Consider the following 13,080-nt stretch of genomic DNA (forward strand, 5'->3'; position numbering starts at 1 on the left):
ATGTCTTGCATTAAATTCAAAACGCATATCCACTTATACGCATATAAGACGATAAAATCATGGAATTGGTTACAAAAGACAAGCTTCGCTTTTGCCATTTACATATGCCCTATATAATAGTAAGATATATATATATATATATATACACACACACACACACACACACACACACATATATATATATATATATATTATATATATAGTATATAGTATATATAATAATATATATATATGTGTGTGTGTGTTGTGTGTGCGTGTGTGTATGTATGCATATTAAAAAATGCATTGAAATCACATATGTGAACATGAAAAACTATAAATACATATATGTGTCATATATATAGTATATATATTACATGTGCATGTTCGTGCATGTGGATGTGTATGAGTGTTGTGTGTGTGTGATAATGAATCCAAGTAAACATTTTTCCATTCGTGCTGCTCAAATCCAGAGACAAGGAACTGGTAATGACGTTTAAGAAAGGTGAAATGCAAATGATTGCAAATGAACTCCTACCCTTCGGTTATGACCTTTCTGAGGGGGACGAGTGAGAGTAGTTGTTGTTTTTTTTGTTTTTTTTTTTAGGTGTTAAGACGAAAATCACTATCAAGAACAAGTCTTAATGATGAGCAATTGAAATAACTCAATAGAGTACAGGCTGTCATTACCATAACACTGTTTTTTGTCAGGCAATAAAAATACCCCTTGCTTTTTGTAACTTTTTTTTTTTTTGTACTGTCTATATCTTCTCTTCCTTGGTTTCCTTTCCTCTTCTTTACTGCCTTTATATATTGTATATTGTATGCCCTGCTTAGGCAGAGCCAAACATACCAGCTATTCTGGCCTTATATAAATTAGTAATTCATTATAAACTACTACCATAAAATTTTAGCCAGCAAACATTGCTATAGCTTTAGAGATATTTCCAAAGCCTGGTATCCTGTTTTGATTTGATTTGATTTCTGATTTAGTGTTATTCCCTAGTCTTTATATTTTGTGAAATTGCCATTGTCTCTGGTGAAATTTACATTTTTGTGTAATCTTATTTAATCTCTACGGAAGATTACTTAATTAATTCTACCCTTGTTAGTTTGCACTAATGCTTAGTATGATGTGATTAATACTGTTAGGTGTCTTCTTGTTACGAGACAGTCATTTAACGAAATCATAGGGCTATTAACACACCTGAACGTGTCATGTCGCCCCATCAGGGTAAACTAATAGTATGTGATGCCTTAAACAATTAAGCTAGCGGTATTATATATGATATAATTTACCCTGTAGGTTAAGTTTTATCTAATAATTATTTGCTATTAATTGTTATTCTCAGTGTGACGTTATATTTCAAGAATATTCTTTATTGGAATATAGCAAGTTGTTAGTCTTTAGTCACGTCACACCTTATTTTCAAATTAAGGATTAATCCTCTGCCTGTCGAATAAGACTTCATGAATATTATCATCGGCAGTGTTTGAATATTGCTTATATTATAAGTCCACTCAAGGGAGTATAGAAGGCTCAGTAATTTATATTTGTCATTCGTCCTTGTTTCAGGCTTGTCTTGTTCATTCCAACCCGTCTAGGGTTGAAATGTCCTCTAGGATGGGGAGTTGTTCAAGATTTTAAGGCCCTTTGAACTGAAAGCATCAAATCTCTGGAAACTTTCTCAGCCCCCATTGGCTGTCCGGAATTTACCCCCCGCAGGGTGTGGGCAGCGCTTACTAGGAGAAGTCTTAAAAGGACAGGGACCCAACAGTTCGTCCCCAGAAGAATCTTACACATAGGAGAGGTCAGAAGCTCCTGCTACCTCACCCTGCAGACAACACCTCGTCCCTTTCTGCTCGCCTTGCCTCCTCTGGGGAAATCCCAAGTATTTATATACGTCCATAGTGCACAGAAATATCAGCAGATAAGAAGACTACCCAGCCCAGGATTTCCAGGAACTGTGAGAGTGAATTCCAGTTCAGCCAGGGAATTGTTTTGCCTTTTGTTTGTATTTCATTTCCAATCTTCCAAGGAGACTTCCCCCCTCCTTTGTTTAGATTCTATTTCCTGCCATCTTGATTCAATGCTGTGATTACTCCCCTCGTGATACTAGTAAACATCCCACAGTAAATTCAAGCAACGAAATAGTTCTCTCTGTGTAAATTCCCAGTCATTTTCATCCCCTGAGTGGCCTGTAAACTTTTGATTGAAAGAAAGTAGTGTGTAACGCTCGCCCACATGTGGCCCTCGCCTTATGCCAGGATACCATCTCTTTGCACACAAATACCGTGCCTAATTGTGGTAGAACTTGGGAACCCTTTGGAGTAAGCCTTGCATTTTCAATAACCCGTCTGCGCAAAATTCTAAACGCTGTGTCTGGTTGCCCCCAGCTACATGTTTCCGGTGGATCGAGAATAAACCACCTTATTAGTTCCTGGACCTATGTAAATTAATGTAAATATAGTGCATTCAAAATCAAAGTCCAGCTGTTATGTAAATTCCTCTCTCCTCAGTAATATCGGCCTTCTGCCATAGTTTTTTTCCTCTTTTCTTTGTTATGATCTCTCGTTCCTCCATTCAAGGCCAATTTTTTCTGTGTTAAACTACTTTTTTCAGGAGTGAACGATATTCTCTCTCCCTCTTTCTCTTGCTCGATATATATATATCTATATTATCTTTCGTCTTTTCATTAATAATAATTTTTGTTGGGAAAATTTGTGTAAAAATTCATGATATTAAATTGTATATGCTCCCGTGATTTTTCAAAATGTACTGTTTTCTGGAAGAATCACTTGTTTACTGCAGGTATCCTTCAAGGTGTGGCTAGCCTCTGGCGACTCCTCCTTTCTGTAGAGTGAAAATCGCCCTTATGGCTAATCTGGTAGTGTCAGTTTGTATATTAAGCCTTCTTTTGACAATGTTGTTTTTTGTAAAATCAGTTTGCCTCAGTAAAGTACCGAAAGTACTTGGCTATCTCGCTTTTTAATTTTTCCTTTCGGGGGTAAAAAACCTTTATTCATATATATATATATATATATGATATATATATATATATATATATCTATATATATAGTATATATATATAGTAGATAATAGTGAGCATGATGACCTATAAGAATATTTATTCGAAATTCTGGTCCATTATCTATCTTTCCCTGTCTCATATATATATATATATATATATATATATATATATATATATATATATATATATATATATATATATATATATGAATAACTTGATCACGAAGTATATAAAACGTGATGCTATGTATAAATAAAGGTTTTTTTGCCACGAAGGAAAAAATGAAAAATCGAGATAGCAAAGTACTTTCGGTCCTGTTTGGACTCTTTACTGAGGCAAACTGATTTTACAGAGGACAACATAGTAAAAAGAAGGCTTAATATCCAAACTGACACTACAAGATTAGCAATAAGGGCGATTTCACTCTACAGAAAGGAGGAAACACCTGAGGGTAGCCACACCTTGGGGGACACAGGCAGTAAACAAGTTATTCTTCCAGAAAACAGTACATTTTGAAAAAACACAGAAGCATATACAATTTAATATCATGAAATTTACACAAATTTTCCCAAAAAATTATTATTAATAAAAAGACGAAAGAAAATATAAATATATATATCGAGCAAGAGAAAGAGGGAGGGAGAATATCGAACCAGAGAGAGAGAGAGAGAGAGAGAGAGAGAGAGAGAGAGAGAGAGAGAGAGAGAAATAATAACTATATACATGTGGGACTAATTTATTAGTAGTTCATTTATTTTAAGGTCATTCATAAACATCTTACAAATATATGGGTCCAAATGGTACATTCCCAGACTAAGGTTTAGGTGGTTTTTATTAGTGATTTGTATAATTGCTGATTCCAGTAAATTTCTTGAAACATAATCATTAGATCTAGCAATTCCGAGGTATCACCCCAATTAATACAATGATATTTTTCACTCAGATGGATAAACAGTGCATTTGAAGTCTGGGCTGCTCTAACTGAATACATATGCTGCTTAATACGTACACATAAATTTTTACTTGATTGACTAACGTAAAACGATGGGCAATCCTTACAAGGAATTTTGTAAATGATGTTGTTATTTGTTACGGGACTATTCTTAATTAGCATATCTTTAATGGTATTGTTATAAGAAAACACTACATTAACATTAAACGATTTAAATATTGATTTTATGGTTCCCAATCCACGAAAGTAAGGTAAGCTAAGTACATTTTTAGGCATATATTTTTCATTAATAGCAACACTATAAAACTTTTTATGAGCTTTTTGATAACACAAATCAATTAAATGAGGTGGGTAGCAGAGATGGTTTCCTATCTTTTTTATGTATTCTATTTCTTGGTGAAGATATTGTGGACTCGTGATACGCAAAGCGCATGGGAACATAGAAGAAAAAATGGAAATTTTAATATTAAGATGGTGGACATAATAAAAATGTACATATGTTAAATTATTTGTGGGTTTTCTATAAATACTGAATTTGCATTGGAAAGATTCTCTATGTATTAATACATCTAGGAAAGGGATGACATTGTTATTTTCGATTTCAACAGTGAATTTTATGGATGGCACTAAATTATTCAATTTAGACAGTAAATCATTTACATCGATACCAACAGGTAAGACTACTAAGATATCATCGACATATCAGTACCATTTTAAGGGGACAAGTGTGATATTCGGGAGGTGTTGTCTCTCAAACAATTCTATATATATGTTTGAAAGGAGAGGTGATAAAGGGTTACCCATGGCCATACCAAATATTTGTTGGTAATATTCTCCATTAAAAATAAATCTGCAATCACAAATACATAACTTAATCAAGGAAATTATGTGACTAACGGACATAGGCAATTCATGCAGTACAAGTTCATTACTTAAATATTCTAGCACAGTCAATAGGGACTTTTGTAAACAAAGAACATACATCAAAACTGACAAAGATATCGCTAGGTTTTAGTACAATATTATTTAATTTTTCCACAAGATCAAGAGAATTCCGGATGTGTGATTTAGATACAGTTCCTAGTAGAGGGGATAACAATTTAGTAAGATATTTAGATAGTTTATAAGCAATTGATCCTACAGTACTAATAACTGGACGCATAGGTTTGTTTTCCTTATGAGTTTTGACTAGGCCATATAAATAGCGACATCTCTATATAAGTTTAAAAAATACTGTGACCTACCACAAAATCATTTAGACATTATCAAAGGTATGACATATAGTGCTACGCATGCCTATCATGAAAATAACTTCCCCACTCGCTATAGAAAAAAGTTTAAAAGAATTGAAGAATGATAATAGCTTACACATTACCAAGGCTGATAAATCCAATAGTTTAGTGGTTCTTGACAAAACTGACTACATATCACGCATGCATACTTTACTAGAGGATGAAATAACTTACAAAAAACTCGCAAAAAATCCGTTGGACCAAGTAATAAAAAACTTTAATATCAATATCAAACAAATTCTTAAAGATAAAAAAGAACATTTGTGTAAGTTAACTGTAAAGTGTCCCTCATTACCTTATTTTTATGGCCTAGTCAAAACTCATAAGGAAAACAAACCTATGCGTCCAATTATTAGTACTGTAGGATCAATTGCTTATAAACTATCTAAATATCTTACTAAATTGTTATCCCCTCTACTAGGAACTGTATCTAATTCACACATCCGGAATTCTCTTGATCTTGTGGAAAAATTAAATAATATTGTACTAAAACCTAGCGATATCTTTGTCAGTTTTGATGTATGTTCTTTGTTTACAAAAGTCCCTATTGACTGTGCTAGAATATTTAAGTAATGAACTTGTACTGCATGAATTGCCTATGTCCGTTAGTCACATAATTTCCTTGATTAAGTTATGTATTTGTGATTGCAGATTTATTTTTAATGGAGAATATTACCAACAAATATTTGGTATGGCCATGGGTAACCCTTTATCACCTCTCCTTTCAAACTTATATATAGAATTGTTTGAGAGACAACACCTCCCGAATATCACACTTGTCCCCTTAAAATGGTACTGATATGTCGATGATATCTTAGTAGTCTTACCTGTTGGTATCGATGTAAATGATTTACTGTCTAAATTGAATAATTTAGTGCCATCCATAAAATTCACTGTTGAAATGGAAAATAACAATGTCATCCCTTTCCTAGATGTATTAATATATAGAGAATATTTCCAATGCAAATTCAGTATTTATAGAAAACCCACAAATAATTTAACATATGTACATTTTTATTACGGCCACCCATCTTGCAATATTAAAACTTTCAATTTTTGTTTTTCTTCCATATGTTCCTACGCGCTTTGCGCCATCACGAGTCCACAATATCTTCACCAAGAAATGGAATACATAAAAAAGATAGGAAACGATCTCTGCTACCCAACTCATTTAATTGATTTATGTTATCAAAAAGCTCATAAAAAGTTTTATAGTGTTTCTATTAATGAAAAAGATATGCCTAAAAATGTACTTAGCTTACCTTACTTTCGTGGATTTGAAACCATAAAATCAATATTTAAATCGTTTAACTGTTAATGTAGTGTTCTCTATAACAATACCATTAAAGATATGCTAATTAAGATAGTCCCGTAACAAATAACAACATCCATTTACAAAATTCCTTGTAAGGATTGCCCATCGTTTTATGTTGGTCAGTCCAAGTCAAAATTTATGTGTACGTATCAAGCAGCATATGTATTCGGTTAGAGCAGCCCAGACTTCAAATGCACTGTTTAATCCATCTGAGTGAAAATATCATTGTAGTTAATTGGGGTGATACCTCGGTCATTGCTAGATCTAATGGTTATGTTTCAAGAAATTTACTGGAATCGGCAATTATACAAATCACTAATAAAAACCACCTAAATCTTAGTCTGGGATAATGGTTACCATTTGGAACCCACATATTTATTTATAATGGTTTATGAATGACCTTAAAACTTAAATAAATGAACTACAATAAATTAGTCCCACACATGTATAGTAGTTATTATTTCTCTCTCTCTCTCTGGTTCGATATTCTCTCTCCCTCTTTCTCTTGCTCGATATATAATATTTATATTTTCTTTCGTCTTTTCAATTAATAATAGTTTTTTTGGGAAAATTTGTGTAAATTTCATGATATTAAATTGTATATGCTTCCGTGTTTTTTCAATATGTACTGTTTTCTGGAAGAATACCTTTGTTTACTGCATGTGTCCCCCAAGGTGTGGCTACCCTCAGGTGTTTCCTCCTTTCTGTAGCGTGAAATCGCCCTTATTGCTAATCTTGTAGTGTCAGTTTGGATATTAAGCCTCCTTTTGACTATGTGTCCTCTGTAAAATCAGTCTGCCTCAGTAAAGGGTCCGAACAGGACCGAAAGTACTTGGCTATCTCGCTTTTTCATTTTTTCCTTCGTGGCAAAAAACCTTTATTATTCTATATATAGTACAAGATATAAATATATATATATATATAGATATATATATATATATATATATATCATATATATATATATATATATCTATTATATATATGCATATATATATATATATATATATATATATTATATATATAATATATATATATATGTATATGATGAATAATTATCACATCCCCGTGATTCATATAAATCATTCGAGCTACGTTCGTCAACGTTCGAATTGGCTAACATGTAGAGGGGGTTGCATATCGATTTAAATTACGTAAAACCGAGTTCAACGGTGATTTGTAAGGTCAGAATCGGTATAAACTTATAGCCTCAACTGTTAGCCGAATCAGTAACGTCAATGTCGTCCTGATTTCGTGCCTGTCTGCTGACGGTAGTTCGATCCTAAGAGCGGACGAAATTATTATCAACTAAAAATTCCCCTTCGGTTTGCATATGATGATATCAACTCCAAGGTAGAGCGAATTAGATATTAAAGGACATTTGTAGCTCGAATGATATATATATATATATATTTATATTATATATATATATATATATATATATAACTATATATGTGTGTGTGTGTGTGTGTGTGTGTGTGTGTGTGTGTGTGTGTGCATTAAGAGAGAGAGAGAGAGAGAGAGAAGAGAGAGAGAGAGAGAGTAGATTTAATATGGGCTTTTATTGGGGAAAAAGAACAATAAGCCATCATACCATGAACCTAAGTATTCAACCTTATAAACGCGTGTATGTAATACGATCACATTTCATTAACGTTTCATCAACAGCAAGCTTGACAATATTAATTGATATACGTCTTTGAAACGATACTAACGTAACCTTGTACGTCTGTTTAGACAATGATAGGAAATATTCATTTGCCCATAAGACACAGGTAAACTATTAGGTAACGATAATTCAAATTCTTTTTATTCTCATCCTTTTTACCCTGACCTAAGATTGACGTTTTCTAACCCGATTACTTAATGGCATTCACTCTCGCTAATCAAACTCGCTGAGAGAGAGAGAGGAGAGAAGAAGAGAGAGACAGGAGGAGAGAAGAGAGAGGAGGGAGGGAGAGAAGAGAGAGAGAGAAAGGAGAGAGAGAAGCAAATTTAGTTGTTTTTATGTATTTAGGTTGGGTTAAAACTTGTTAACAATGAAAAGTAATCATTCCTATTATTTTAGCCATCAAGCTTCATATTATATGACTCCTTTTAAAGCTTGTACGCAAAGCTTTTTTTTTTTAATTAAACTTACTATACAAAGCAGCAAATAAACAGACATAAAAGACAGGCATCCAAAGAGCAGGTAGGTGAAGGCCATGAAGATACCGACGTTTTTTTGTGAGCTAGTAATCATTCTAACCGGAAGGTCAAATCTTCTGAGCTCAAATGACTGGTTCCTTTTTACTTTTTTTTTCTCTTATTTTCTTATGGTATCTGTGTTTCTGTAAAAAAAAAACGGTGCATCTATTTCCCATTCATTTTTTTCTATGAATTAGTATATGGCAATCAAATATTGTCTTTGGTCCCAATTATTTGAAGAACAGCACTGTTTTTTTCTTTATTTCTTCAGTAAATGCAAATTTTTCTTTTCGAAACTTATCCAGTTCCTGAAATTAGAAAAACAGAAGTCTGACATAATTTGAGCTGCTAAATGAACGATGATACATATAGTTATCTAAACCTTCACTTTAGCAGTGGTCGTCCTTTTGCTTCCTAAGGAGAAATTAAGAATCTGGACGTCACTGATAATCACGTTGAATCCTAAACCTCATTTGAAATCAGTCTCGCATTATTATTCCCACCTCGCCTGTCTGTCTGTTAACACACACACACTCTCTCTCTCTCTCTCTCGTCTCGAAATGTAACCATTTTTTTTAGAGCAGTTTGCAGTTCCTGCTACCATCCTTTCATCTAGTCAAGGCCCTTAGCATCTGAAAGGCGACCAGGTATATATAGTCGGACCTGACTAAGGTTTAGCACACCCTTTCGAGCCGCAGAAGCCTTCGTCAGGAGTTCTGGGACGATTTCAAGCATCCAATATGAAGTTCCTTGTGAGTACCTAACCTCTTTATGAAGTTGGAACATTTTCAAGTCAGAAATGACTTTTAGAACCAAAATATAGAAACTTAAATCCTGTAATGCCCTCCCTCTCCATCAATGTCATCACCTTGTATTATGTTTTTTAGTTCAAAGGATTTTACTTTCAAGTAGCATAAGTTGAAACAATGTAATGTTGTACAGATTTCCTCATGAACAAGGAGGCTATTTACATATTCTCTCTCTCTCTCTCTCTCTCTCTCTCTCTCTCTCTCACATACACACACACACATTTATTGTTAGTGCAGACTTCTATAGTTTCTTATAATGAAGTTGAAAGACTAAAGTAACAAGTAACTCATTTGATGTGACCCACTCATTCGCCACACCCCCCCCCCACCCCTCTCTCTCTTCTCTCTCTTCTCTCTCTCTCTCTCTCTCTCTCTCTCTCTCTCTCTCTCTCTCATCATTGTTTACTTCATGTAAATTTGGACTAACCTAGAAGTTGATAGGTTACAATGAGTCAAGATAAAATTCTATGCAATAAATTACACACAGTATTCGAAAGTGGTCAGCGTTGCATATGAGAGGATACATACTGTTTGAGAGTTCTGTATTGTAATGAGTTTATGCAATACTATGTCGTATGAAAATTCACACAAGTCCGAGTACTTATGACGATCATTTATAAATATTCCAATGTTGCGAAATTTTGAGTCTGAAATCCATACATGTTTATTCTCGATCTCGATAAAAGTATCAAGGAAAATTTTCAGTCAAACGCCATTGACGCTAATATGGAAAATTACGAACATGATATTCAAATACTGAAAAACTTAAATAAGATACTAAAGGAATTTTTTAAACTATTCAGAACTGTATATATGGATCACAAAATTTTCCATGATCACCAGACGTAAAATTTCGTTTTAAAAAGTTATCAAATATTTAGGTACAATACAATGAACTATTAATGCGAGAATTCAAAATGTGTTATGCAGAACTGTGAAAGCTCCTGACAGATTATCATTATTTTCCTAGTTATTGTTCTTAATAAAGAACGTGAACTTTCTTTTCTTACGATAAAATTTTAATCCAAAATAAAACTTTCCTTCTTATTATACTTCATCAACAGAAAAGTGAAAAGTCTTAGGAACTGAAGTTCTTCTCATTCACAACAATAAATAAAATTTGTTTGATGTCGTTATTCTTATAGAAGTCGCGACGGAAATTTCACCATCTTAAGAATTTTTCATTTTTTACTTTCAGGTAGCAGCTATCTGTGTGTTGGCCATCGGCGTCAACGCCCAGGTTGGGCCTTCAGGAATCGTCAGCCCTGATGGTGTCAATACCCAGTTCACCCACGAATTTGCTCACGACATAGCAGTGGTCGGACCCTCTGGAATTGTGACGAATTCAGGCGCCAACCGTCAGCTCACCCATGGAGAGGCCACGCTCCACGTCGGCCTTCCTGTAGCTCCAGCGCCCGTTCCAGTCGCCCACTTTGTCCACCACAGAGGAGGAGTCATCGGACACTCAGGCATCGTCAGACCCGATGGAAACAACGTCCAGTTCTCTCACGGACAGGCTCACAACATCGTCTTAGTCGGGCCGTCTGGCATTGTCACCAGGGACGGATCCAACATCCAGCTCACTGATGACCTCCAGTTTGCCCACCGTGCCAAGCGCAGCTCTGGATTCGTGTCTGCTAACGGAAACATCGGCCACTCTGGAATCCTTAGGGCCGATGGATCCACTGACCTTTTCAGCCACGACCTGGCCCATGACATCCTTCTGATTGGACCATCTGGTGTTGTGACCAAGTCTGGTCGTAACCTCCAGCTCACCGACGACCTCAGAGTTGCCAACCCACGATCCAAGAGGTCCCTCGAAGGAGCTCTCGTAGGACCATCTGGAATCATCACCGCCTCTGGGCAACTGATCCAGCTTCCATCTGGCGCCTTCATTGTTCATGCAGGTCCATCCGGCGTTGTTCTTTCTAACGGATATGAACATTCAATTCCAATGAACAGGTACTTCGTTCATCTCTTAAACAAGTACTTGCTTATAATCTAGACGTGACTCTGTTCTGTTTGTTCTGCTGTTATGTTATTCCTCGGTGATCGACTGGGAAGATTTATATTTTATAGTTCAGAAACTTATTATAATGAATAATCTTATAACAAATATATAAGACTGAAGAGCAGACGTGTTTTTTCATTTGCCGATTTATAATATTTCATGATCACCATGTGATTTCATTATACTCTATGTTATGACAACAAATAAACTTTTGTCAGAATTAGATATATTGGGAATGCCTCCATTCATGACAAACAACTGCATCATGAGAAAGAAACTGAAACTGAAGATTAAGGATTCTAACAAAATAGGCATAGTTAGATAGACTAAAAAAGTTACAAAAGAAAATGTAGGATGAAAAATCATAAAAATTTCTTTTATTAAAGCCATGTCTTGCATTAAATTCAAAACGCATATCCACTTATACGCATATAAGACGATAAAATCATGGAATTGGTTACAAAAGACAAGCTTCGCTTTTGCCATTTACATATGCCTTATATATTAAGAATGATATATATATATATATATATATATATATAATATTATATATATATATACACACACACACACACATATATATAATATATATATATATATGTGTGTGTGTGTGTGTTGTGTGTGTGTGCGTGTGTGTATGTATGCATATTAAAAAATGCATTGAAATCACATATGTGAACATGAAAACTATAAATACATATATGTGTACATATATATGTATATATTACATGTGCATGTTCGTGCATGTGGATGTGTATGAGTGTTGTGTGTGTGTGATAATGAATCCAAGTAAACATTTCTCCATTCGTGCTGCTCAAATCCAGAGACAAGGAACTGGTAATGACGTTTAAGAAAGGTGAAATGCAAATGATTGCAAATGAACTCCTACCCTTCGGTTATGACCTTTCTGAGGGGGACGAGTGAGAGTAGTGTTGTTTTTTTTGTTTTTTTTTTTAGGTGTTAAGACAAAATCACTATCAAGAACAAGTCTTAATGATGAGCAATTGAAATAACTCAATAGAGTACAGGCTGTCATTACCATAACACTGTTTTTTGTCAGGCAATAAAAATACGCCTTGCTTCAATTCAGAGAGAGAGAGAGAGAGAGAGAGAGAGAGAGAGAGAGAGAGAGAGAGAGAGAGAGAGAGAGAGAGAGAGAGAGAGAGAGAGAGTGAAGAACATTTTCCGGTAAAGAATTTTGTTCCCCTTCAGCAAAAACTCCTGCTAAATCAATTACTCTTCTTTTGTCACTATATATCTTGGATAAAGAAATACAAAGAATGTAGGACATTGTACAATATCCTGTTGGGTGAGCACTCTCTCTCCATAGTATTTCATGTGAGTACATATAATATATATTATATATATATCAATATATATATTATATTATATATATATATATATATATATATATATTATATACGTCGTGTGTGAGCAATTTATATGTATATACACACATATCTATACATGTATATATATGCGTACATGTATGTATATATGTATACA

At 34.3% G+C, this 13,080-nt stretch overlaps 1 protein-coding gene across 1 annotated transcript in view; it reads left to right on the top strand.

Annotated features, from left to right (window-relative positions):
* LOC135203942 (uncharacterized) overlaps nt 1-11,651 on the top strand; it is a 31,477-nt gene extending 19,826 nt beyond the window's left edge. The window contains exons 4-5 of the mRNA XM_064233871.1: nt 1,672-1,946; nt 10,762-11,651. Coding sequence (XP_064089941.1) covers nt 1,672-1,946; nt 10,762-11,568 — 1,082 coding nt within the window. The 3' untranslated portion in view covers nt 11,569-11,651. The remainder of the gene's footprint in view (nt 1-1,671; nt 1,947-10,761) is intronic.
* The last annotated feature ends 1,429 nt before the right edge of the window (nt 11,652-13,080 follow it).

This window comes from Macrobrachium nipponense, chromosome 44 (genome assembly GCF_015104395.2).
Source record: "Macrobrachium nipponense isolate FS-2020 chromosome 44, ASM1510439v2, whole genome shotgun sequence".
NCBI classification, from domain to species: domain Eukaryota; kingdom Metazoa; phylum Arthropoda; class Malacostraca; order Decapoda; family Palaemonidae; genus Macrobrachium; species Macrobrachium nipponense.